General features: G+C 40.9%; 1 protein-coding gene across 2 annotated transcripts in view; it reads right to left on the bottom strand.

Moving 5' to 3' along the window:
* The window catches only part of gbf1 (golgi brefeldin A resistant guanine nucleotide exchange factor 1), a 121,732-nt gene that overhangs the window by 47,652 nt on the left and 50,348 nt on the right, over positions 1–23,732 (bottom strand). For both annotated transcript variants that reach the window (XM_044215530.1, XM_044215531.1), the window contains exons 4-7: positions 19,600–19,731; positions 5,399–5,517; positions 968–1,076; positions 214–274 (exon numbers count right to left, since the gene is read on the bottom strand). In XM_044215530.1, coding sequence (XP_044071465.1) covers positions 214–274; positions 968–1,076; positions 5,399–5,517; positions 19,600–19,731 — 421 coding nt within the window. The remainder of the gene's footprint in view (positions 1–213; positions 275–967; positions 1,077–5,398; positions 5,518–19,599; positions 19,732–23,732) is intronic.

Genomic DNA, 23,732 nt, shown 5'->3' with positions numbered 1-23,732 from the left:
CTAGTCCTACAAGAAGTGATCAGATTAGATCAGATATTTATCTGAAATATATCTAAAAAAAGAGTCCCTTTAACATATAAGAATAAACTGGGTGTTAACATACTGTCTTAACCACTTCAGGAGTGTACACATAGTGATATAAGGTATATCTGAACACAAACGTCTACCTCAACACTGTACCCATCTTCATCCACCACTGTCCCATTCATTTACCTGGAGAACAGTAGCTGCACCATGTCAACCAGTGTATGTTCAGCTGATTTCCTGAGGAGCTCTGCAAACACAGTAGAGAAAAAAATTAGAACCAAACAGAATGACATAGAGAAGCAATACACATTAGAGATAAGAGTTAGTTGGCAGAGAGTCTAAACTGGAAGTAGGCTTATGCAGAAGACTACATGCATCCAAACGTAAGAGAAATACGTGTGCTGGTTAATAAACATTATCATCAAACTGATTAAATAAGATGTGCTGTAAGAGATACATGGAAATTTCTTTCTTATTGTCAGTACAAGGCCAATCTCACCCAAACAGCACTGGTCCTAATAAACTGTTAAAATTCCTTGTGTGTTACAGAAGTGGTTTCCAACCTTTTGGATTGTGTCTCCTTAAAACAAAGCAACTGAGGAATTTCCCTTCTCAGATTGTTGGATTTTAGTAATATTTAGATGCACGAAGGGGTAAAAAGATTCAGTATTATACAATAAAATAGAAATGGTTATAGAAAAGTCTGAAAAAACAAACATTTTGTGTCACACATTTTTTATTGTATTCCTATCCCATTTGTCATCTCACGAACCTTCAGATTTATCACTATGTTACAGGATGGCCAAAACCTGGAGTTGCTTAAATATTTTGCAGTATGAGTTGATGTTGATGATTGTAATTGAAGTAAAACACTTTAAAATCACCTCGTGAGTCTTAAGAAATGACTATGATATCAGAAATAGTGTTTGATGAGTCTTACCACTTAGGCGCATCTCGAAGCAGATCCTGAAGCAGGATTGCATGATCTCACAAACAGACTCATTGGTCAGATGGGCTCCGACTGGCGTCAGCAGCAGAGTCCTCAGGACCTGAAACACAGCATAATATGACTATACTAAAATCCACAGTCATATCAATCAGTCAAGTTAATCTAACAAGTAATTGAGATGAGGAAATTGAAAATAATCGATTGTCGAGTGAAATTATACTATTACTTACTCTGCTACATGCATGTTTTTTTTATTCAGCATAGAAAACTACTGTTCAAAAACACGCAGCTCCACAGCCCTCATTGATTAACATGTGGACACACAAAAAGGAGATTGATAAATGTGTAGTTAATTTCCCAAGTAAATGCTGGGATTTACTATGAAGATAAAGGGAAAATAGGCACACCTCTGCAAAATCTGTACCCAGGCAGGCAAAATGATGAAATTAAGCATCCTGCTCATATAACTGATATGTTGATATATCAGATATATATATTTAATATGTTTTCATTAAAGACTTAAGAGATTAAAAAAATAAAACACATTATCATTAATAATTCTCTTTATGTGCATTTATGGTCATTTGTTTAAGGTTATGTATGGGTAAAAGTAAGCTGGTATGATCCGGTACTGGGTAGTACCACCAGACTTAGTGCTGGCACAGCATCAAATTGAAAATTATTACTACAGAGTCACTTCTGGTGCAATATATGAGATGATAAATATATTTTCTTATGGCAAAACAATGAGAGATAAAATTTGAATCTTATTTTGTCTAAATATTTCTAAGTAACAGAAAAAATAAATAAATAAAATATAGCCGCAGGCGGTAATGAGCGGGTTCAAACCTTTTTGCGCTCAACAGAAGGAAGCAGCTCAATTGGCTAAAATTAAAGGGGTTTCAGGCTTCACAAAGCCGAGCAAAGTTACTTCAGCTTGTTTAATTCTGTTTGAAAGAAAGAGTGAGACCAATTACACACTTGTTTCATCATCAGAAAGCCTGCAGTGTTTCAATAACTGCCCACTCAAAAGATCCGCCATTCGCCCCCCCTTCATCGGACCTGAACAAAACTCGGTGTGTATGTTCAGGAGGTAGCGTGGGATGTCAGGATTAATCAGGATTGCTCAAAGGCATCTTATGAGTTATGAGTAAATACGTGATGGGCCACGCCCACTCACACCAACTAATATGAAACTTCAGATTTTGGTTAATACTTGTCCCCAGAGCATGCATGCCAAATTTGAAATCTGAAATTGTATCCACCAGAATTTGAGGTACAAGTTTTTTTGGGCATTTGTGGCGCCCACTATAGGTCGGGCTTAAAATGCTTTGGTACACCTTTTCCCAAACACGGACTGAATATATTTCCCAAGATTTGTGATGATTGGAAAAATCGTTCATGAGTTATGGCCAATTTCGTGCTAAGCCCCGCCTTTTGCGAAGATATTTTGGTTGATGGTGACAATGTTTTTCAACCGATCTTGCTCATTTATAATAGAAATGTGTATATCAGTCCTGCAATGCTGTATCCAAAATTTGGTGTTGATAGAGTCAAAATTCAAAAAAGTAGATGTCACTTTACTGTTTTTCACATTATGCTAATTAGCAAAAAATCCATCATGGCAGACTTCATTGGTCCAAGAGGCTTTACTGTAGAGCACATCGAGCTGTCCTTGTGTGAGAAATTTCAAGTCAATCAGACTTACGCTGTGAGGGGCTTGGCCTTCCCAAAACTACATTTTTGGCCCTTAATTACAGTGCCACCATGTGGCAGATTGGGCTCACATTTCTGTGGAAGCATTTGAACATCATTTTCATTTATTGGGCCAAGTTTCGTGTTTCTAGCTCATTCCAACTCACGGCAATTTGAGCCACAGCATAAGAAAACAAGCAGCGATGAACCCAAGCACCTGACCACATGTTGTATAAAACATGTCATTTCCTGTTGCCAGTAGGTGGTGTTATGACTATGACTGAATATTGGCATGTAGATGTATTCAGTACGGGACTCTTATCAAACGTGAAGTGTGGAGAAAATTTGACCATGTACACTTAAGTTACAACAAGTTCCTGTTTGGGTCCGGGAGGCAGACACCATCTCCACATTTAAGAGTAGGCTTAAGACTTTCCTCTTTGATGAAGCTTATAGTTAGGGCTGGCTTGGGTGAGTCCTGAACCATCCCTTAGTTATGCTGCTATAGGCCTAGACTGCTGGGAGACTTCCCATGATGCACCTCTTTCTTCTCTCCTTCTCTCCCTCTCCATCTGTATGCATTTTTATCCCATTACTGCATGTTGCTAACTCAACATCTTCTCTCTCCCGTAGTTTTGTGCTTTCTCGTTTCTCTCCTCTCTCCTTCTGTCGCTTTCAGCAGGTATTTCTGCCTCCGGAGCTGCAGAGACTGGATCTGTGGTTGTGGGCCACCTGCTGGTCCTGTGTACCTGCCCAACAACTGCTACTACAGTTGTTATTGGCTCTGTTACAAATACTGACATTATTTTTCCTATAGCTGTCATTCCTATTATTACTAATTTATTAATATTAACACTACAATTACTATTCTACTATTTAAAAAAAAATTCTACGTGGTATTTGCATTCTCTCTCTCTCTCTCTCAAAACCTATCACAGCAGCGACGGATGGCCGCCCACCATTGAGTCTGGCTCTGTCCAAGGTTTCTGCCTCTTAAAGGAAGTTTTTTCTTGCCACTGTTGCCAAATGCTTGCTCATGGTGGGATTTGTTGGGTCTCTGTAATTAATATTATAGAGTACGGTCTAGACCTGGTCTAATTAATTCTCTAGGAGGAGTTAGTTAAAGTACGGAGCCTGTAAAAAGAGCAAATAAAATGGCCGAAAAGTGCACATTCAATCCAAAATGGCTGACTTCCTGTTGGGTTCAGGGTATGGCTCCAAGAGGCTTTTTTGTAAGTCTTTGGATGATACATCTGCCTCCCAAATTTCGTAGATCTAGGTGAAACGTAGCATGGGGCTACTTTGTTAAAAGCTAACTGCCTGGTGCCAGTGGGTGGCGCTATGACTAATATTCGATTTTGGCCTGTAGATTTCTTTAGACCGGGACTCTTATCAAACATGTGAAGTCTGGGGCAGATTTGACCACATACACTGAAGTTACAACAACTTCCTGTGTCGTGGCAAAACATCAACATTCAACGCCAAGCCACGGACACACCATTCAACAAAAACTCACAAGATTCACAATATAGCATCATCAATGTCTTAAGGCTTTTCTGGATCTGGTCAACCTGCCAGGAGGAGTACATCAAAGTATAAAACGTGTGATTTCCTGTTGCCAGTAGGTGGCGCTATGCGATGAGCGGGCACTCTGAGCCTGTAAATGGCCTAAAAGTGCAAATTCAATTCAAAATGGCTGACTTCCTGTTGGGTGTAGGGTATGGCTCCAAGAGGCTTTTTTGTATGTCTTGGGGTGATACACCAACCACAGAAATTTGATGCATCTAGGTCAAACGTACTGCGGGGGCAACTTTATTGAAGGCTAACTTCCTGTTGCCAGTGGGTGGCAATACGACTAATATTCAATATTGGCCTGTAGATTTCTTCAGGCTGGGACTCTTATCAAACATGTGAAGTTTGGGGCAGATTTGAACATGTACACTCAACTTCCAGTGTCATGGTGAAACATCGACATTCGACGCCAAGCCTTTCAATGAAACCTCACAAGCTTCACAATATAGCATTGTCAATGTCTTAAGGCCTTTCTACCCAAATTTGGGGTGGATGTGGTCAACTTCCTAGGAGGAGTATGTCAAAGTATAAAACGTGTCATTTCCTGTTGCCAATTGGTGGCGCTATGACTATGACTGAATATTGGCATGTAGATGTCTTTTGATCCCGAGGGTCTTTAGATTGGACTGCCCAAATCTGAAGTCAATCTGATTAATTCTGTAGGAGGAGTTTTTTAAAGTACGGAGCCATCGCATAATATGCCCTAAAATTGTTCAGTAAATTCAAAATGGCTGACTTCCTGTTGGGTTTAGGGTATGGCTCCATAAGGCTTTTTTTTAAAGTCTGGACATGATACATCTGCCTCCCAAATTTCATACATCTAGGTTAACGTTAAAGACAGGGGCTTTGACTTTGAAAACTGTTAGGGGGCTCTATCGAGCCAATTTGCCACACCCAATCCCGAGACCCATATCAGATATCTATTTTCGCCAAGTATGAAGTGTGTGCCAATTTTCATGAGTTGAGAATTTTTGTGATGAAAGACGGTAATTAATAATAATAATAATAATCATCCTTTGAATTTTAATAGGTCCTCTTCCTGCTGCACTGTACTAGATAAATTTGTACAGGGATTGAGATAACAGGGACGTCATTTGTTGGGTCCATCAGGTTATTGCAAGAACACTGTAGTTACTACTAGTAAACTTGTTGTACCTGTAAAATTTTCATAAGGACGACTTCATCACTGGCAGGGTCAGTTCCCACAAATCTAGCGTGCGTGACTGCGTCTGCCATGTTCTCAATGGCCTCTGCTGCTGCTTCATGGTTAGCATCTGCAAACAGACAAGAAACACAATTTTCTCAAAAGGCTGACTCAGAAAATTCAAACTCCAAAACAGACTCGATTAATTTGATAATGAGAGACTATTATAGTAAAGAACATGTTACTGAGTTGAGATTGATTATGCATATGGATAATTTGACAAATGATTTTACGTTTGAAGCCAAGTCAAATCATGTTTATGATTACCCTGCAGATTAGTCAGTGTCAACCCGTGTGGAATACATTCAGTGGCCACTTTTACTAGGTACACCTCTACAATCTGACGCAATTCAACACAACAGCTCTGCCATAAACTCTACCTGTATAAAGCTTATAATGTTCAGGTTTTGGTGACACTGTCAGAGGTTTAAATTCAACTATACGTTTATTGTTGAGGTCATACTTATAATGCAGTAGTGTTAAATTGGACTGCATTACTTTATATTTAAAGGTGCTTCAAATGTTTTGTCCTCCCCATTTACATACATGAGGGAAGCAGAATATTAGAAACACTTCTCGATATGTTATTCTATGATAGTAAACTGAATATCTTTAGGTTTTGAACTTTGGATCTGGATTCTGAGAGTCATTTTTTGCTGTTTACTGATATTCTGTAGATTAAACGATTAGAATGAGTAAATAATCAGTGGATTAATCGATAATAAAAAGAATTGTTATTTGCAGCCCTAAATCAATTCATGGCAGAGCTACTGTTGTGGATTGCATTAGATTGCATAGATGTACCTAATTAAGTAGCCGCTGAGGGTATGTTGACAGGTAAATGATATATGAAGAGAATAGATTTTCTTCACAATCAAGGAAAAATGCATGCCCATCATCTCCAGGAATGCAATATATACTGTAACTACTGCATCCTACAGTCATTTTTCCATGGGATCCATGAATGACAGACAATATTATAGGAATATTACACTAAAAGCTCTATTAACATTACAGTAAAGATAACATCTGTAGCAGCCTGTTAATATCTGCAGCTGCCATGTCTACTTAGAATTAAACAGTACACCTTCATATATTGGTAGGCTTTTCATTTCCACCATCCAATGAAAATAGGTAGAGCTATGTATAACATGCATGTGGTGCTGTGGTGGAAATCCACTCAAACCGTTTAAATTCATTTTTTTAATGGAAATGTGTACTTTGGGCAATTAAAACCATCCTGTGTCAGATATGACAAACAACAAATCAGAATGCATCACCATTCCAGTGGTAAAGTAAATGTAGGCTGAATGAGACATAATATCTAAGAAGTGGGGGCAATGACTGATAGTTAACTCAGCAACCAAGAACACAAATCCAACAGCTCAACGCATAAACAAAACTAGACAAATCTAGTACGGTCTATCCACATTGTCCTCCAAACCCTGGGATCTAACCAGATGTGGCCTTTTGTTGGAGGCAGGGTGGGACAAATTGGCTGTCAGAGCAACAGGAGCCAGTGTTTTTGAAACCCGAGCGGCTGGTCCGCTATCTGCCGGGAGCCCGCCTGTTTTCCTTTCCCATCGCCCTCAGGAGCAGCAATTCATTAACTAATAAGCACAGGGGGAAAGAGAGGGGAGCGACTGAGAAAGGGAGGTGAAGACGAGGATTTTTTCAAGTAAAACAACAATGCTGCCTGTCAACGTGATATATGGAAAAGATGGGCAGTTCAGGGTTTAAAAGTGACACTGAACATTTCTGTATGAGCATGTGATTACTACTAGACATTAGATAAATGATAAAGTATGTAACTTCTTAGGAAACTACCCACCTAGCAAATGTTTGGGATATGTTAGTAATAGGCGGTTGTTGTGAAGACCTGGAGTGCAGACAGTATATCCGTCAAGAAGTTGGTTAATTGCTGAGAACTGTTTTATGCATGGTTGAGGCCATTGAGAAAGAGCAATGCCAACATCCCTCCAGAGGCGAGGGCGACAACAAGCATGGAAGTTGTGCTGAAAACATCCAACATCCAGACGCAGAAACTGGAGCCAGCCGAATGTCAGAAGTGATATAAAACACTAATCCTTCTCTTGGCACACAGTCTATACAAGCGGTGTCCAAAGGAGAGGTTGGGGGAGCATTGTTAAAATAACACTGAGAGGCTCAATGTGTGTGTGTGTGTGTGTGTGTGTGTGTGTGTGTGTGTGTGTGTGTGTGTGTGTGTGTGTGTGTCTGAGGGTATGCGGGCAAAGTCAATAGGGGGTTGAACCAGCTGCCACATAAAGCAGTTTAAGTAATATCAAACTCTGGTCACAAAAATCTAAGTCGTGGCGTAAGTGAGAGTAAGCAGAAAGGGCAGAGTGGCTGGTTTTTAAGTGTGCAACACACAAAAAGCTCTCGAGCTGCACTCTGCATAAGGGCAATACATCTTTAGAAATCAAACAAAGGGACTGCTGCTTTTTCCATGGTCAGAGAAGAAAATTAGTTTGTTCACCTGTTCATCTTCTGAATAGCACAAGATCACCTTTCAGCCTGGCTGCTCTGCTCCCAGCATTAACTACACAGTGGGTGTGCACAATAGTAAATGCATGGAATACATATATTTATAGGATTGTTTTTTCTTGATGGTAAGTATTGGTGTTTTTGCATTTCCTTTTCCAAAGATTATGCAACAAACATGGTCTCTAGTATGTGTTTGGTTTCCCAAAACTTCAAGCCTTAAAATTATGATCATTTTCTCACATTTTTTTATTTATTTATTTATTTTAATTTGAAATTAAAGGGGTTTTTAGTTTTTACTACTGTATATCCATAAAGTTAAAGGTGGCGTATCGATTCTGGAGAAATCCAATACCATGACAAATACCATGATATAGAGCGAACAAGGACACAGCAAGCAATGTAACTAACGTTAGCTAGGTTGTGGGTCAGTAAACTGTTCCTACAGTTGCTGCTGCGAAGCTAACAGCCAGAGAGGACAAAACGGTTTCCCAAACCCAGCAAACCAGCTCCAGACAGTAATACTCACAACTCTCCTGCTAACATCACAACAACACCATATCTTGGCAAACTAGAAAGTAAGCTGAATGTCCGTGGGCAAGTCATTTAACGTTTCCTGACATGGCTGGAATAGTGATGTGTGTCCCGCTCCAAGCCACTTTGTTTATTTCCCATTTACAGAGTCAGGGCTGTGTACAAACACCGTTTTTCAGCGCACACACTGAACAGAAAGCTAGTGGACCGTGAGGAGATATTTGCTGAATTTGACAAAAAGTCATGTATTGGATTAAAATCACATACCCCATCTTTAACTCCCACATAAAACAAACTTCTTTTTTCACCTACGAAAAAATTGCAAAAGTCAGGCACCTACGGTCTCAAAAAGCTGCAGAAAAACTAGTCCATGCATTTGTTACTTCTAGGCTGGATTATTGCAATTCCTTATTATCAGGTGGCCCGAATAAGTCCCTTAAGACTCTTCAGTTGATCCAGAAAGCTGTGGCACGTGTACTGACAAGAACTAGGAAAATAAATCATATTTTTCCCATGTTAGCTTCTCTGCACTGGCTCCGTGCAAAATCCAGAATAGAATTTAAAGGTTTTATTGATAACATTTTTATGTAGACGGTAAAAAAATAAATTAATTAAATATATATATATATGGCTGGCATAGTGTACAGGAACATCTGCACGGAGTATGGACTGGAAACCCCAAGGTCAAAGTGGGAAACACCTCCAAAGGTGGTAGAGAATGACCGAGCCAAGATCCTGTGGGACTTCCAGATCCAGACTGACAGAATGGTAATGGCGAGCCAACCAGACATCGTGGTGGTGGACAAACAGCAGCGGAAAGCCGTTGTGGCTGACGTGGCAATACCAAGTGATGGCAACATCAGGAAAAAGGAACATGAGAAACTAGAGAAATACCAAGGGCTCAGAGAAGAGCTGGAGAAGGCTTGGAAGGTGAAGGCAACAGTGGTGCCCGTGGTCATCGGAGCACTCAGGGCAGTGACCCCCAAACTGGAGGAGTGGCTACAGCAGATCCCTGGAAGAACACCAGACATCTCGGTCGAGAAAAGTGCAGTACTAGGAACAGCAAAGATACTGGGCAGAACCCTCAAGCTCCCAGACCTCTGGTAGAGGACCCGAGCTCGAAGGATGAGACCACCCGCGGAGGGTGAAGGACGAAGTTGTTTTTTATATATATATATATAGCGGCTGGATAGCTCAATTGGTAAGTCACAGGACTTTCATGATGATGAGTGACAATGGAATATATGACATGCCGGCTCAGACGTCGGCCGGCCAAACAAGGTCTGCGTCAGGTGTTGGGGAACCAGGGCATCGAGACAACAAATGGGCTACTGGAACAAGACGGAGATGGGCGAGATGCGATAATAAGGCTCTGTTGGAATGCTACTACTCCAGTAACCCTAGTCAGAGGGGTTACATGCACAGGATGTGGGATGAATGGTTACTTCGAAACCCACATTCAAGGCTTACAGCGAAGCAACTAGTATCTCAGTGTTCCAACATCCACAAGCGGCAACTGCTATCACAACTTGAGATTGACGAGATACAACACAAATGCTACGGCAAGGGGGAGCCAGGACTACAGGTCAGAGGGAAGCAACCAGAAGCTCCCCAACCAGAGAGTGGGTACGAAGCCCCAAGAGAAATCACGCTGAACGAGGCAGCAACTGACCTGAAAGATCATGGCGAGGATGAATACAAGGCAACCCCGACGCCAACTACAACGGCTAAGTGAAGTACCATCAGAAAGTCTCCTAGAAGATGTGAATGCAGCATTGAGAGCGATCCCTACCACAACCATCACTGAAACCAATGAGCTGATATACGCCTCAGCAGCAGTGATCCTAGAGATGCTTGGCTACAAGAGAAAAAGTACCCACCATGGAAACGACGGTTGGAGGCAAAAATCAAGGAGGCCCGGAGAGAAGTGAGCCAACTGACGGAGGCAGAAAGAGGTGCAATGTGAAAGCAAGTACCCAAGAAGTACAACCAGATGCCCATACCTGAAGCACTCAAAACTACCACAAAGGCTCCAAGCCTTGGCCAGCTCTCTAAAGAGATACACGAGAGATAATGAAGCCAGAAGAATAAACCGGCTGTTCGCAACTCGAACAGTACGCTCAATGGCAGACCCAATGGCAGACCCACCAAGGCTGGAAACGGAGCAGTACTGGAAAAGTATATGGGAGAGGGAGGCATCACACAACAGCGATGCACAGTGGCTGGCGGCTCTGAGAAAGGACCACAGCAACCTCCCTGAACAGAATCCAGTCACCATCACAAGAAAGAGTCTCAGGTATGAAGAACTGGACAGCACCGGGCCCTGACAGGATCCACACCTACTGGCTAAAGAAGCTCACTGCACTCCATGAGCGCCTAGCAGCACAAATGAACCAGCTGCTAAGAGATGGGACGCACCCTGAATGGCTTACCGAAGGGCGCACAATCCTGATCCTGAAGGATCCCGTAAAGGGTACAGTCCCATCCAACTATCGGCCAATAACCTGTCTCTCCACAACATGGAAGCTCATGTCAGGCATCATCGCGGCTAAGATAAGTGGACACATGGATCAATACATGAGCAAAGCACAAAAGGGCATTGGCAGAGGAACCAGAGGAGCCAAACACCAACTCCTGGTTGACAGAACAGTCACCCAAGACTGCAGAGCCCGACACACCAACCTGTGCACTGCCTGGATTGATTACAAGAAAGCATATGACTCAATGCCACACACATGGATCACTGAATGCTTAGAGATGTACAACATCAACAGGACTCTAAGAGACTTCATTGCAAACTCGATGAGGCTGTGGAAAACCACCCTTGAGGCCAATAGCAAGCCACTTGCACAAGTATCCATCAAATGTGGCATATACTAAGGAGATGCTCTGTCCCCACTGCTTTTCTGCATATGTCTGAACCCCCTCAGCCAAATAATCAACAAGACTGGCTATGGATACCGACTCAGGAACGGGGCCACCATCAGTCACCTCCTTTACATGGATGACATCAAGCTATACGCTAAGAGTGAGCGATCCACACCACCAGGATCTACAGCTCTGACATTGGGATGTCATTCGGCCCTGAGAAGTGCAGTCGAATGGTGACAAAGAGAGGGAAGGTAGTCCACACAGAAGGGGTCTCACTCCCAGAAGGAACAATAGCAGACATTGAGGATGGTTACAAGTACCTTGGAATACCACAGGCAAATGGCAACCTCGAAGAGGTAACAAGGAAGACAGCAACGGCCAAATACCTCCAACGAGTAAGGCAAGTCCTAAGAAGTCAGCTCAATGGCAAGAACAAGGCCCAGGCATTAAAACAGCTACACCCTGCCAGTGATCAGATACCCTGCGGGAATAATAAGGTGGCCAAAGGAAGAGATACAGACCACAGACGTTAAGACACGAAAGCTCCTCACCATGCGTGGAGGGTTCCATCCCAAATCCAGCACCCTGAGACTGTACGCTAGCCGTAAGGAAGGCGGCCATGGACTAGTGAGTGTGAGAGCCACTATCCAGGATGAAACATCCAAGATCCACAAGTACATCCAAGATAAGGCCCCAACAGATGACGTGCTCAGGGAATGTCTCAGGCAATGGGGAACAGAGGAAGACGTGCTGGAGGAGGGACCATCATGGGAGGACAAACCCCTACATGGGATGTACCACCGGAACATAACTGAAGTGGCTGATATCAAGAAGTCCTACCAATGGCTAGAGCGGGCTGGATTGAAGGACAGCACAGAGGCACTCATCATGGCTGCACAGGAGCAGGCCCTGAGCACCAGAGCGATAGAGGCCCAGATCTACCACACCAGACAAGACCCAAGGTGTAGGCTGTGCAAAGAGGCCCCTGAGACAATCCAGCACATAACTGCAGGGTGTAAGATGCTGGCAGGAAAAGTATACATGGAGCGCCATAACCAATGGCTGGCATAGTGTACAGGAACATCTGCACGGAGTATGGACTGGAAATCCCGAGGTCAAAGTGGGAAAAACCTCCAAAGTTGGTAGAGAATGACCGAGCCAAGATCCTGTGGGACTTCCAGATCCAGACTGACAGAATGGTAATGGCAAACCTGCCTGACATCGTGGTGGTGGACAAACAGCAGCGGAAAGCCGTTGTGGTTGACGTGGCAATACCAAGTGATGGCAACATCAGGAAAAAGGAACATGAGAAACTAGAGAAGTACCAAGGGCTCAGAGAAGAGCTGGAGAAGGCCTGGAAGGTGAAGGCAACAGTGGTGCCCGTGGTCATCGGAGCACTCGGGGCAGTGAACCCCAAACTAGAGGAGTGGCTACAGCAGATCCCTGGAAGAACACCAGACATCTCGGTCCAGAAGTGTGCAGTACTAGGAACAGCAAAGATACTGCGCAGAAACCTCAAGCTCCCAGGCCTCTGGTAGAGGACCCGAGCTCGAAGGATGAGACCACCCGCGGAGGGTGAAGGACAAAGTTTTATATATATATATATATATAAATAATATAATATATATATATAAAACATCCACAAAGCTTTTAGAAAGGTGCAGAATAAAAGTCACTTCACCTAAAAAAAAAAAAAAATATTATGATTGTGAATTAATCATTTTAAAATTTTGACAGATCCAGAATGAATGTTTTGTTTATCTGTGTGTGAGATGTCTAACGTTTGGTTTCTGCTTCTAACATGGCTTGTGTGCCAATAGTATAATGACGTTGGTATCACATGGTATAGTTGCCAGTTACTGGGGAAAAAACGGATAGTGACGTTAGCACATATTAGCTATCTCAGCTTAATCATCCGAACAACAATAACCCAATAATCTCTCCCCTCTCCCCCACTCTCTTTCTCTCTCAACCCAACCGGTCGAGGCAGATATCTACCCACCTAGTACCTAGGTTCTGCCTGTTAAAAGAGAGTTTTTCCTTGCCACCGTTGCCAAGTGCTTGCTCATGGTGGGAATTGCTGGGTAAATTATATTATAAAGTGTATAATCTAGACCTACTCTATCTGACAAGTGCCCTGAGATAACTTCTGTTATGATATATGTTATAACATAAAAACAAACAAGAGTTTGCTGATGCTATTGTGCTGATCTGAATCATTTATTTTATTTTAATTGAATTCAACTTGGCTCCTTTTTATTTGTTGCTCCCCCAATATTGTGAATGATTGATAAGAATTCAATCTGTTTACGTGTGTATGGAGGGGGATTTGAACTTTTTTCAGCTTCTGAAGGGGGGCATGGCAGAAAAAGAACCACTAAACTACACGTAACGTTGCTGCTCATGCTAATTATGTACTGTTATTATAACAGCCATTTTATTCAAGAATAATAATAATAAAAAATAATAGAAAGAATAATTTATTCAACCCTAAAATCAAAGGCAGGCCACAGCTGTACTCTAAGCTCATCTCTTCTGACAGCGGCTGCAGCTTAAACCTCAGCTGAGCCTTGCTCTGAGCCCTATGTGGGCTAGTGACCATGCAGCTGCTAGCAGCACAGTGAGGGGCTTTGCTGACTCTGCTAGGCAGGAGAAAGAGAGGGAGAACAAGGAGGAACAGGGGAGGAGAGATGAGCAGTGGGAAAAGAGAAGATAGGGCAGAGATCTGGATATCTGTCATCACCGAGGCTTAGTTTACTGCTCCCTCCATGCCAGTAGACCTCAGGCCACAGATTGAGAGGAATTACCTCACACTAAATGAAATGGGTGAGTGAAATGAGTGGGTGTGTGGGAGACAATTTCCTTTCCTTTTTTCTTCTGCCCTAGACAAGCAAAAAATTGTGTGAGGACACGTTGGCAGGACAAGGGGGAAAATGTTCAGGGTGACACACTGAAGGGGAGGATCATATTCAACACAACATCCAGGATAAAGAGGAAAACAACTGCCTGCTGGAGGTGGTTTTCTCACTGCAGACTAAGAGAGGGATGATAGCATAAATGTGAGAAAACCTAAACTGACCCTAAACGTCAACACACTCCAACCTTTGCTGAAAGCTTACAAGATATAAAATGGAACATGAACCATTCAGCAAGTATTACAATGCAGTAGCAACATCATGTCCACTTACAGAAGCACATGAAACAGCATCTGTCTTACTGCAGGTAGATAAAACAAATAGATTTGAAAATTAGGTATCACATGCAAGCTTAAAGCTAAGAAACATTGTTTAAGAACATATCCATAACCATTAAAAGTGTTCATCAAAGACTCATAAGTCAGATTTTTGTATTTCTTCCTAGCCAGGAGATGGCAGTACTTGACAAGACCAGTGCTGTACTTTCTGTCCATTTACCAATCATATCTACTCAGCTATCATGAAGGCAATGTCAGTTTTATACATACTAACTTCAGTTATGATTTTAGCAAGTATCTGGCATGTACTGATAAATACTCAGTACAGTCTTCAGATATTCCCTTGAAGTGAAATTGTTTTATTGTCAACATGTTTGTAATGAATGCTATTATTATTATTATTATTATTATTATTATTATTATTATTATTATTATTATTATTATTATTATTATTATTAATAATAATAATATTATGTTTTGATTTGCATGATTTGCTTTGAACTACAATTATGGTAACTCATGCAAATTAAAATAATAAACACAAAAGTTTACATGATCTAGTTGACTTGCACTACCAAAATATATTATATTATAGGACACTATCATTGTACAGTGTATATTCAATAGATATATAGTTAGTTAGGGTTAGCATATGGTTTTAGTTTTTATTACATTTTGCTTCTTAACTCAATTCCTTTGTGATTTATATGACTTTGCTGCTGTAACATTGCAATTTTCCATCAGGATTAAATAATTTAAAAAACATTACATCTGATCTGTCTACCTACCTACCTACCTAACTTTTTTGATCATGAGTTGCAGCTGTCAAACAAGGAAAATACAACTGTCAGTGACAAACTTTCATAATGCAGCACTCACCTCTAGATGTATTTTTAAAACACAAACAAGAACAAAATGTAAAATTACTGTGGTCACTTAAAAAAACAGAAACCAAAAACAGCACTGGACATTAAAAGAAGGGCACTATTTAAGAAGAAACTATTTTTTAAAACTCACTGGAAAGCTATGCTATATTTTGTAGTTATACAAATGACTTAAAACTACTGCTTGGTACAGTACAACTCTCCTTGCAAATCTAGATCTGATACACAGTCACTCTACACTTTCATGAAAAAATATGTCTTTAGTCTCCTCTGGGAGCTTCTCACACATTCTTCATATCAAGTTTCAATACTCTTTGAACTCGCATTCAATATCGCATGCTCATAGCCCCACCCTGCCCCCACTAGCAGGAAGGAAAAAAAACGCATGGCTAGTAAAACAAGAGGAGAAGCGAGTGCTGCTGGAGACTTTGCGCTGTTTGAGGAACAAAAGTCAAACTGAGATGCGGCAGGGTTAATAATGTTGTCAAACTACCTCATCTTTTCGGCAAGTGGAGAGTGAGAGCCATTGCCTTGAAAGCGACCGAGCTGCATCGGCATGGTTGTGCACCCCTTAGAACAGTGCTGTTAAGATACTGGTGGTGATAAAATGGCGTCGGGATGAGGGTGGCGGGGATTAAGGGAGCTGATGTCAGGTCGGGAGTGACAGACAGAGGCTCTGGGACTCAGGGGGCGATTTGTGAGGTGATCTTTGAAAAGAGATTGTGTGTGCATGTGTGTGAGCCTTGGCAGACAGTCTTTTACTTGTACTCTGAGGAACTTCAGTATCAGTCTGGAAAGCATCAACTCCTGCTGGTCTTCAGTTTGAATGAACATCCAAAAATCCCAAACCCTCCTCTGTTCCAGAATGTTTCACTTATACATGCATGACATTTTGTTTTTAAGAAATTTCAATTTCAACATGAAATCCTATCGCATATGGTTGCTCACTTTAACATAGTAAAAAGTCAAGTCAACTTCATCTTTACTATCCCTAAAAACAGGAAATTCAGTTGGCTTGCAGTTCCACACATACACCTTAAAAAAACATTTCAAAGATACCTTCCCAGTAGCTTTTTTTTTTTTTTTAAACAGTGTGCTATGTTCACGTAAGCTTATGCTCTTATTTAGTTTAGCATTGGCTGCAGCTGTTTTGACAGCAATGTAACATTGACTCAATCCCTGCTATTTAGACCAATATCTGGTGATGCATGCTCATTTGACACTTAACAAAATAACTGGCAGACACTGGGCCATATTTCCATGATGAGGCTAATGAGGACAGGCAGTCCTGACTGTTTGGAGGCACAAGTCAGCTTTTGCATCAATGATCAGAATAGACCGTGCCTGGCATTCCTGGACTGACCTGACGATGAGCAACATAATTGACTAAAACGTAGCTTCCCAACAGAAAACACAGAACTTTCGGGAGTGCCAAGATGATACATAGGCTTTCTGAACTGATTGCAACTTACTGGTTCTTTATGATAAAATATTAGCAAATATTTGTATGAGAATATTAAACAATATTTGAAATATTTATTAAATTGTAAATGGATATACCTTTGACCACAGATTCCAGTGGGACACTGGTATGTTACACCAAGTGATTCATGATTATATATGCTTTGAACAGTTTGACCCCATCTCCTCCTAGTATTAACATATGATCTGTATATGGATAAAATACAGTGGTGTGAAAAAGTGTTTGCCCACTTCCTGATTTCTTATTTTTTTGCATGTTTGTCACACTTAAATGTTTCAGATCATCAAACAAATTTAAATATTAGTCAAAGATAGCGCAAGTAAACACAAAATGCAGTTTTTAAATGAAGGTTGTTATTATTAAGGGAAAAGAAAATCCAAACCTACATGGCCCTGTGCGAAATAGTGATTGCTCCCTAAACATAATAACTGGTTGGGCCACCATTAGCAGCAGCAACTGCAATCACTTTTTCAAACCACTGTATCTTGATAATAACATCTGATCACTGAACTGTAAGTCCATGCATTTGTTACTTCTAGGCTGCCCGAATAAGTCCCTTAAGACTCTCCAGTTGATCCAGAATGCTGCGGCACGTGTACTGACAAGAACTAGGAAAAGAGATCATATTTCTCCAATATTAGCTTCTCTGCACTGGCTCCCTGCAAAATCCAGAATAGAATTTAAAATCCTTCTATTCATCTACAAAGCTCTTTATGGTCAGACACCATCATATCTTCTCATAGCTCATAATACCTTATTACCCCATTAGAACAGTCCGATTCATTATTGTACATATCCATCAGTATACTTCTGTTTATAGTAATGCCATCTGTATATAATGTCCATAGTAGCACTTGTAAAATATTTTCATAATACTGCTCTATCCTGCATTTATGCACACTGCACTTGCTTATTGCACTTCTGGTTAGACCTAAACTGCATTTCGTTGCCATGTACTTGTACATGTGTAATGAAAATAAAGTTCTAATAAAGAATCTAAATCTAAATCTAGAGTCTCCAAAAGTAGAATGGGAGCCAGAGCCTTCAGTTATCAAGCTCCTCTCCTGTGGAATCAGGTCCCAGTTTTGGTTCGGGAGGCAGACACCATCTCCACATTTAAGAGTAGGCTTAAGACTTTCCTCTTTGATGAAGCTTATAGTTAGGGCTGGCTTGGGTGAGTCCTGAACCATCCCATAGTTATGCTGCTATAGGCCTAGATTGCCGGGAGACTTCCCATGATGCACTGAGCTCCTCTCTCTTCCTCTCCATCTGTATGCATTTTTATCCCATTAATGCATGTTACCAACTTAACATCTTCTCTCTCCCATAGTTTTGTGCTTTCTCGTCTCTCTCCTCCTGTCGCTTTCAGCAGGTATTTCTGCCTCCAAAGCTGCAGAGTCTGAATCTGTGATTGTGTGCCACCTACTGTCCCTGTGTTCGTGCTTGACAACTGCTACTGCAATTATTATTATTAGTCTTATTACTATTATTATCATTATTTCTATAACTATCATCCCTATTATTATTATTATTATTATTACTACTACTTTATTAATATTAACACTACCATTACATTGTTATTTTAAAATTCTAGGTGGAATTTGCATTGTGCTCCCCCCCCCTTCTTTATGAATTGGCGCTATATAAATAAAACTGAATTGAATTGAATCATCGGCCTTTGCCTTAACACCTGCTATTAATAACCATTCGTGTTATCTAGATTCTGCCTGCGTTGTGATCTCATCTCAATATGCAAATAAGGCAGGTAGAGCTGGTGGACTCAATCCCCTGCCATGGGAAGCAATGCGGGACGGTTATGAATATTCAAGGTGAGGATGACAGATGAAAATAGCTGAAGATATCTATAGGCCAAAATTCAGAAGCCTTGCTGACTAGGTTAACGCCAGTGGAAAAGCTTGCTAGAACTAGTACTATTTTGGCTACTCCCGTCGGACACGACTTCATTTCGCACATCATAGCGGTCCAGAATCGATGCTGCTGTATGTCCTCTACTTATTTTTTTTCTTTGCAGAGGAAGGGCTCGTCTGTAGATTTTTGACAGGCAGCTTGAGATAGCAGGAAGAGCTGGAGTTAGGTGGCCTTGAGTGTTTTGGGAGTGATTTGAGTTCTACATGCATATACATCTTGCATTAACATGTGTTTTCCTTAATAAAAACACATCCTTTCTATGTCACACATACCACCTCAGATATGTGTTGGTACAGACTCATCTGGTTAACAAAAAAAAACAAAAAACCTTGGCCAACACAGCCCAGCTCACAAGATGCAGATGCATCTCTGTGTGATCGTCCCCTAACACTTCCTCTATGAGAATTATATTGTTGGTTGTTTGTAGTTTACAATACTTTTTTTCTGTGTTACCAAGACATTGGAACCTCACAGATCACTAACAGAAAGTAAAGTAAACAGAAATACGGACCAGGTTCCTGGACCATTTTCATGTTCCATTGTCACGTGGAAACATGCTGGTTCTCACCACTTAATGCATTCAGCTAGTGTTCTCAAGCTTTTGACTAGTACTGTAGGTACATATGCATGAAGATGATAGTCAAAACTAATGCTGCAAACAATTCAAACATACAGTAGATGTTAGGTAAAGTGTTACCCTAAAAATATACCAACAAAAACATCATCAGACACATGGATAATGTCAAGATTTCTTACCTATAAGGCCATAGGAAAGGAACTTGTTGACAGAGGTAAGGGCAAGGCCTGTGATTGGTCCAGTGGTGTCCTCAGAGCGGACTACTTCTAGGAACGGCCTCAGAAAAACGTTGGGTTCAACATCTGACAGCTCTAAAGGAGACAGACACATACAAAAGTCATGTAAACACGTTGTGTGTTCATGGAAATATAACTGTTAGGTAACTTTAGACCTATCAGTTTTAATTTATACATAATTATTTACCAACAGGTTAATATTTATAATTAAAATATAGAAAATTTGAACATCAGGCTGTGACTGTCACCCACATCTAATATACTGCACAGGATAGGATGACACATCACAGAATATACTGTTCATACACTTTTGACCTGATCACAAGTACAATTCTAAAGGAGACACTTTTGTAATTATGTTTTTAAGACCTACCACTAAAGACTGGGCAATTTTACTTTCAAATATCTCTACTGCTCCCCTGTATCTCAACATGTCATGGCAAAGCCACGCCATGTGGGGTTCCTCTGTGAAGGTTTCAGACTTAGACATTGCTGTACACACACACAAGCCAGAACAGAGTAGTCAACAGTGCTGTGTATAGTTTAATGTACTTTTCCCCTGCACTCTATATGACCGTGTAAACAGCACTGTTACCCTGAGGGGGCCAGATCAATGAGGAATTAACGTTACAGGAAGCTGCAATAGAAAGAGAGATGGGATGGGAACAAGGAGAGCAAGAAGAAAGGAGGTATTAAGAGTTCAAGGAAATGGGACGGGAGATGGGAAGAGGGAGAAGTCAGTTTAGCGAAGCTGATAGCGCATTTAAAGGAATAGTTCAACATTTTGGGAAACACGCTTACTCACTTTCTTACCTCATGATAACTATTTATGTAGCATTTTCAATATAGAGATAAGTAGCGCATAAAGACATGAAGCAGGGGGAAACAGCTAACCTGGCTCTGTTCAAAGTTAAAAAAATACACATATCAAGACCTATAAAGATCACTTATTTACACCCTGCATCTTGTTTGTTTAACACCCATATGTACAGAAATGTAAAAACAACAAATTGTGTTTTTTGGAGGAGTTACGTACTACAGCTGATAAATTCTGCCAACGAGAGTGGTTATTTCAGCTGCCAAAATTGACAGTCACTGGCAAAAAAGGAGAAACTTCATTTTACCTTGCCCGTTCATCAGGCCAAAAAGTCAATTTGCCCAATACTTAAAATAAATAAATAAAAACTTCAAATAATGGGCCATTAGATAATTGACCACAGTAAAATATCAGCTATCAGAAGCAAACCTTAATCATCGGCATTAATTTCAGCTACACCAACTGAATCCTACAGTTTATTAAATCCAGCTGCAGTGCGAGATGCAGCAGATCTTCCTCTAATCAGTTCACAGAGAAGGGAGTTGGGCATTCCACTCTGGGAAAACACCTTTGGCCAATCCACCCTGACTTCAATAGTCTCTCTGGAGAATTCAGAGAGAAAGGGGGTCAAAAGGGGGAAGCAAAAATACAAAACAGGTAAACCAACAACGGAGAAAATTAGTGGAGTCACGCACGCCACTGTGAAATGTTGTGCCAGAGGAGTGCTTGCCACAGCAATACTGTGAGGATTATGGCTTTCTTAAGAGCAGCTCCACTCCAGATGAGAAAAAACAACTTGGACATCAAAAGCACCGAGGAGAGTGTCCAACCAATTTCCAAAAGTCCACATGACTGCCGTGCATTAGCATGTGATATCCAATACCCCTGCGGCTTGTTTAGAAATCAAATATGAAATAATTTGGAAATTTACACAGTCCCTTTATCAGCCGCCGGGTCACTTTTAGGCCTTGCTTTCAAAAGCAAATCTCTTGCTTGCTGCTTTATTGAATATTGTTTTCTTCTGGTGTTTAATTTTAGTTATTGTTAAATCTGAGAGCTTGGAGCAGATTTGGTTTAATGGGTGAAGGGTGACACAGTGTAAATTTAGCAACGACTGCACAAAAAATAAACAGCTATCCCTGTGAAAGATATAATAAAAGCATAACTTATGAATTAAGCAAAAAGTGTCAACTTCAGACAGTGAGATAGCTCTGTTGGTTCGATCTGTCCATCAGCTGCCAGAAAACTTTTTAAAGAGGGTTTTTGTGTCCCATTACTTTACAGTGTTGTAAGGGTAGAAGGAGGGTGCTCAAATGAATCTGTCAATAGATCCTGATGAAGACTTCATCAGTGGCGATCATCCTGTAAGTGCTATGGCTGCGTACCAAAAGACCTCAGATTGGAAAACTCAATTGTGTTGTATTGATCCGGCTGGCCATCGGTGAACACAGGGCTGACTGGAGCGGTCTGTCGGTGGCCACCACCAATCTTCTTATATAAAGTCTAAATACAGGCTCTGTACTTCAACTCAATCTCCGGGCTTGTGGAGTGGAGTGAAATAAATAGCGATGGCTGCAGCCGCGGTGAGGCAATCATTCTATAACCAGGTTAACCTCTGGCTGACATTGACCAAAATAAAATAAAAAAAACACAGGATTAAATCGGCTCACCCAGGCGTGCATGTTGCCATCTAAGGGTTGGGTTTGCTGGGTACAAGTCCTGATTTAAGAGTGCGTACAAGTCCAACTCAAGTTTAGCTTAATTGGTAAAAAAAACAACCTAAAACATAGGTTTGTGAAATGAGCCCATTACGATTCACCATGAGCCTAATCCTATCTACCTTTACCCTGCTGGAGCTCCATCTTTCTGCTTGGAGCTGTAGTGAGAGTATCCAGCCATGTGTGGATTACGTCTTCAAATGACCCCAGCAAAGAGAGAGAGGGGAGGTGGGGGTGAACCTTTGCCCTCAGGAGAGCACCTCGGGATGAGGCCAGTTCACCACAAAACAGAAGCCATCTTTAACACATGCACATCTATTGGCAGTGGAGCAGAAAAGGCTTAGAACACAGGGAGCAACAGCAGGAGATGAATCTAAGCTGCAGGCACACCTTATTGTTCAGAAAACAGGAGAAAAAAACTGCACAGAAAACATCAAGAAATGAAATACAAACAATATCTACACCCAACCAGACCGTCTCAATTGAATACAAACAAAAATTTCAATGTGGAGTCTCCAAGGATCTTTGCAAAGCTTTCTAAGCAAAGTCAAGAGTTATACAACCAGGCCAGTCAGAATCACTGTGTAGGCGAGCATTTAATGGCCAATTCATCAAAACAGGAGGATTTGTCTTTTCCTTACAAAAGCAAATTAAACAAAGAACACAGAGGATATTGTCCAAATAGTACAAGAATGTTGCAAAGCTTAAACATGTAAAATCTTAAAGAAGTATAACACAAAACCAAGGCTCTACAGTGCTATTATTTTGCTTGCATATGCTAGTGATATTTAGGGTGGGAGAATAAATGATTTATGTGCACCTGTGTGAGTGACTCTGACACTCAGATAGCGAAAGATTATCAGCTGTAGATAATTAATGGCAATTATGTGAGTAACTTGACGAAAGGCCAATATGACATTTTAAGGCTGTTTAGTGAAATGATCTCGCTGATCATGATGCATTAATTTCAGTGTTCAGAATCTGTCTGGACTTTCATTCATAAATGTAACATTATCAACTTCAGAGTTTGAATCAGGACCTCCAATATTTGGATCAAGTAGCTTGTAAAAAAGTTCAAAAGTTAGTGAGCTGCATCTGTTATTTCATGTGCAAATTTAATGAGTATTTTATATCTTCTGCTGCTCAGCTCATTTTCAGGTTGTAGTCACAGGTTATGCACATTAATCAGGTTGCCACTCTAAACTATTGATATACAGATGAGTGAGGAATTAAAGGAAAAACCAACATGAAGTGTGGATGCAGTCAGGCCACCACAAGCCTCCAGAACAGTTCCAGTGCTCCTTGCCAAGTCTGTGGAACTCTACTGGAGGGATGAACACCATTGCTCCCCATTTATATATACAACCTTTATTTAATCAGGTAATCTCATTGAGATCAAGCTCTCTTTGGCAAGAGAGACCTGAGTCCAGCAGATAGAAAGAAAAACAAACTAAATAAGTTTACATAGCCATACATAACAAAAGGACATATAGCATCAGAGACAATCACAGACATCACTAAATAGATCTGAAGATGAAAGT

This window comes from Siniperca chuatsi, linkage group LG11 (genome assembly GCF_020085105.1).
Source record: "Siniperca chuatsi isolate FFG_IHB_CAS linkage group LG11, ASM2008510v1, whole genome shotgun sequence".
Classification (NCBI taxonomy): domain Eukaryota; kingdom Metazoa; phylum Chordata; class Actinopteri; order Centrarchiformes; family Sinipercidae; genus Siniperca; species Siniperca chuatsi.
This window is presented reverse-complemented; position numbering and strand designations above follow the sequence as displayed.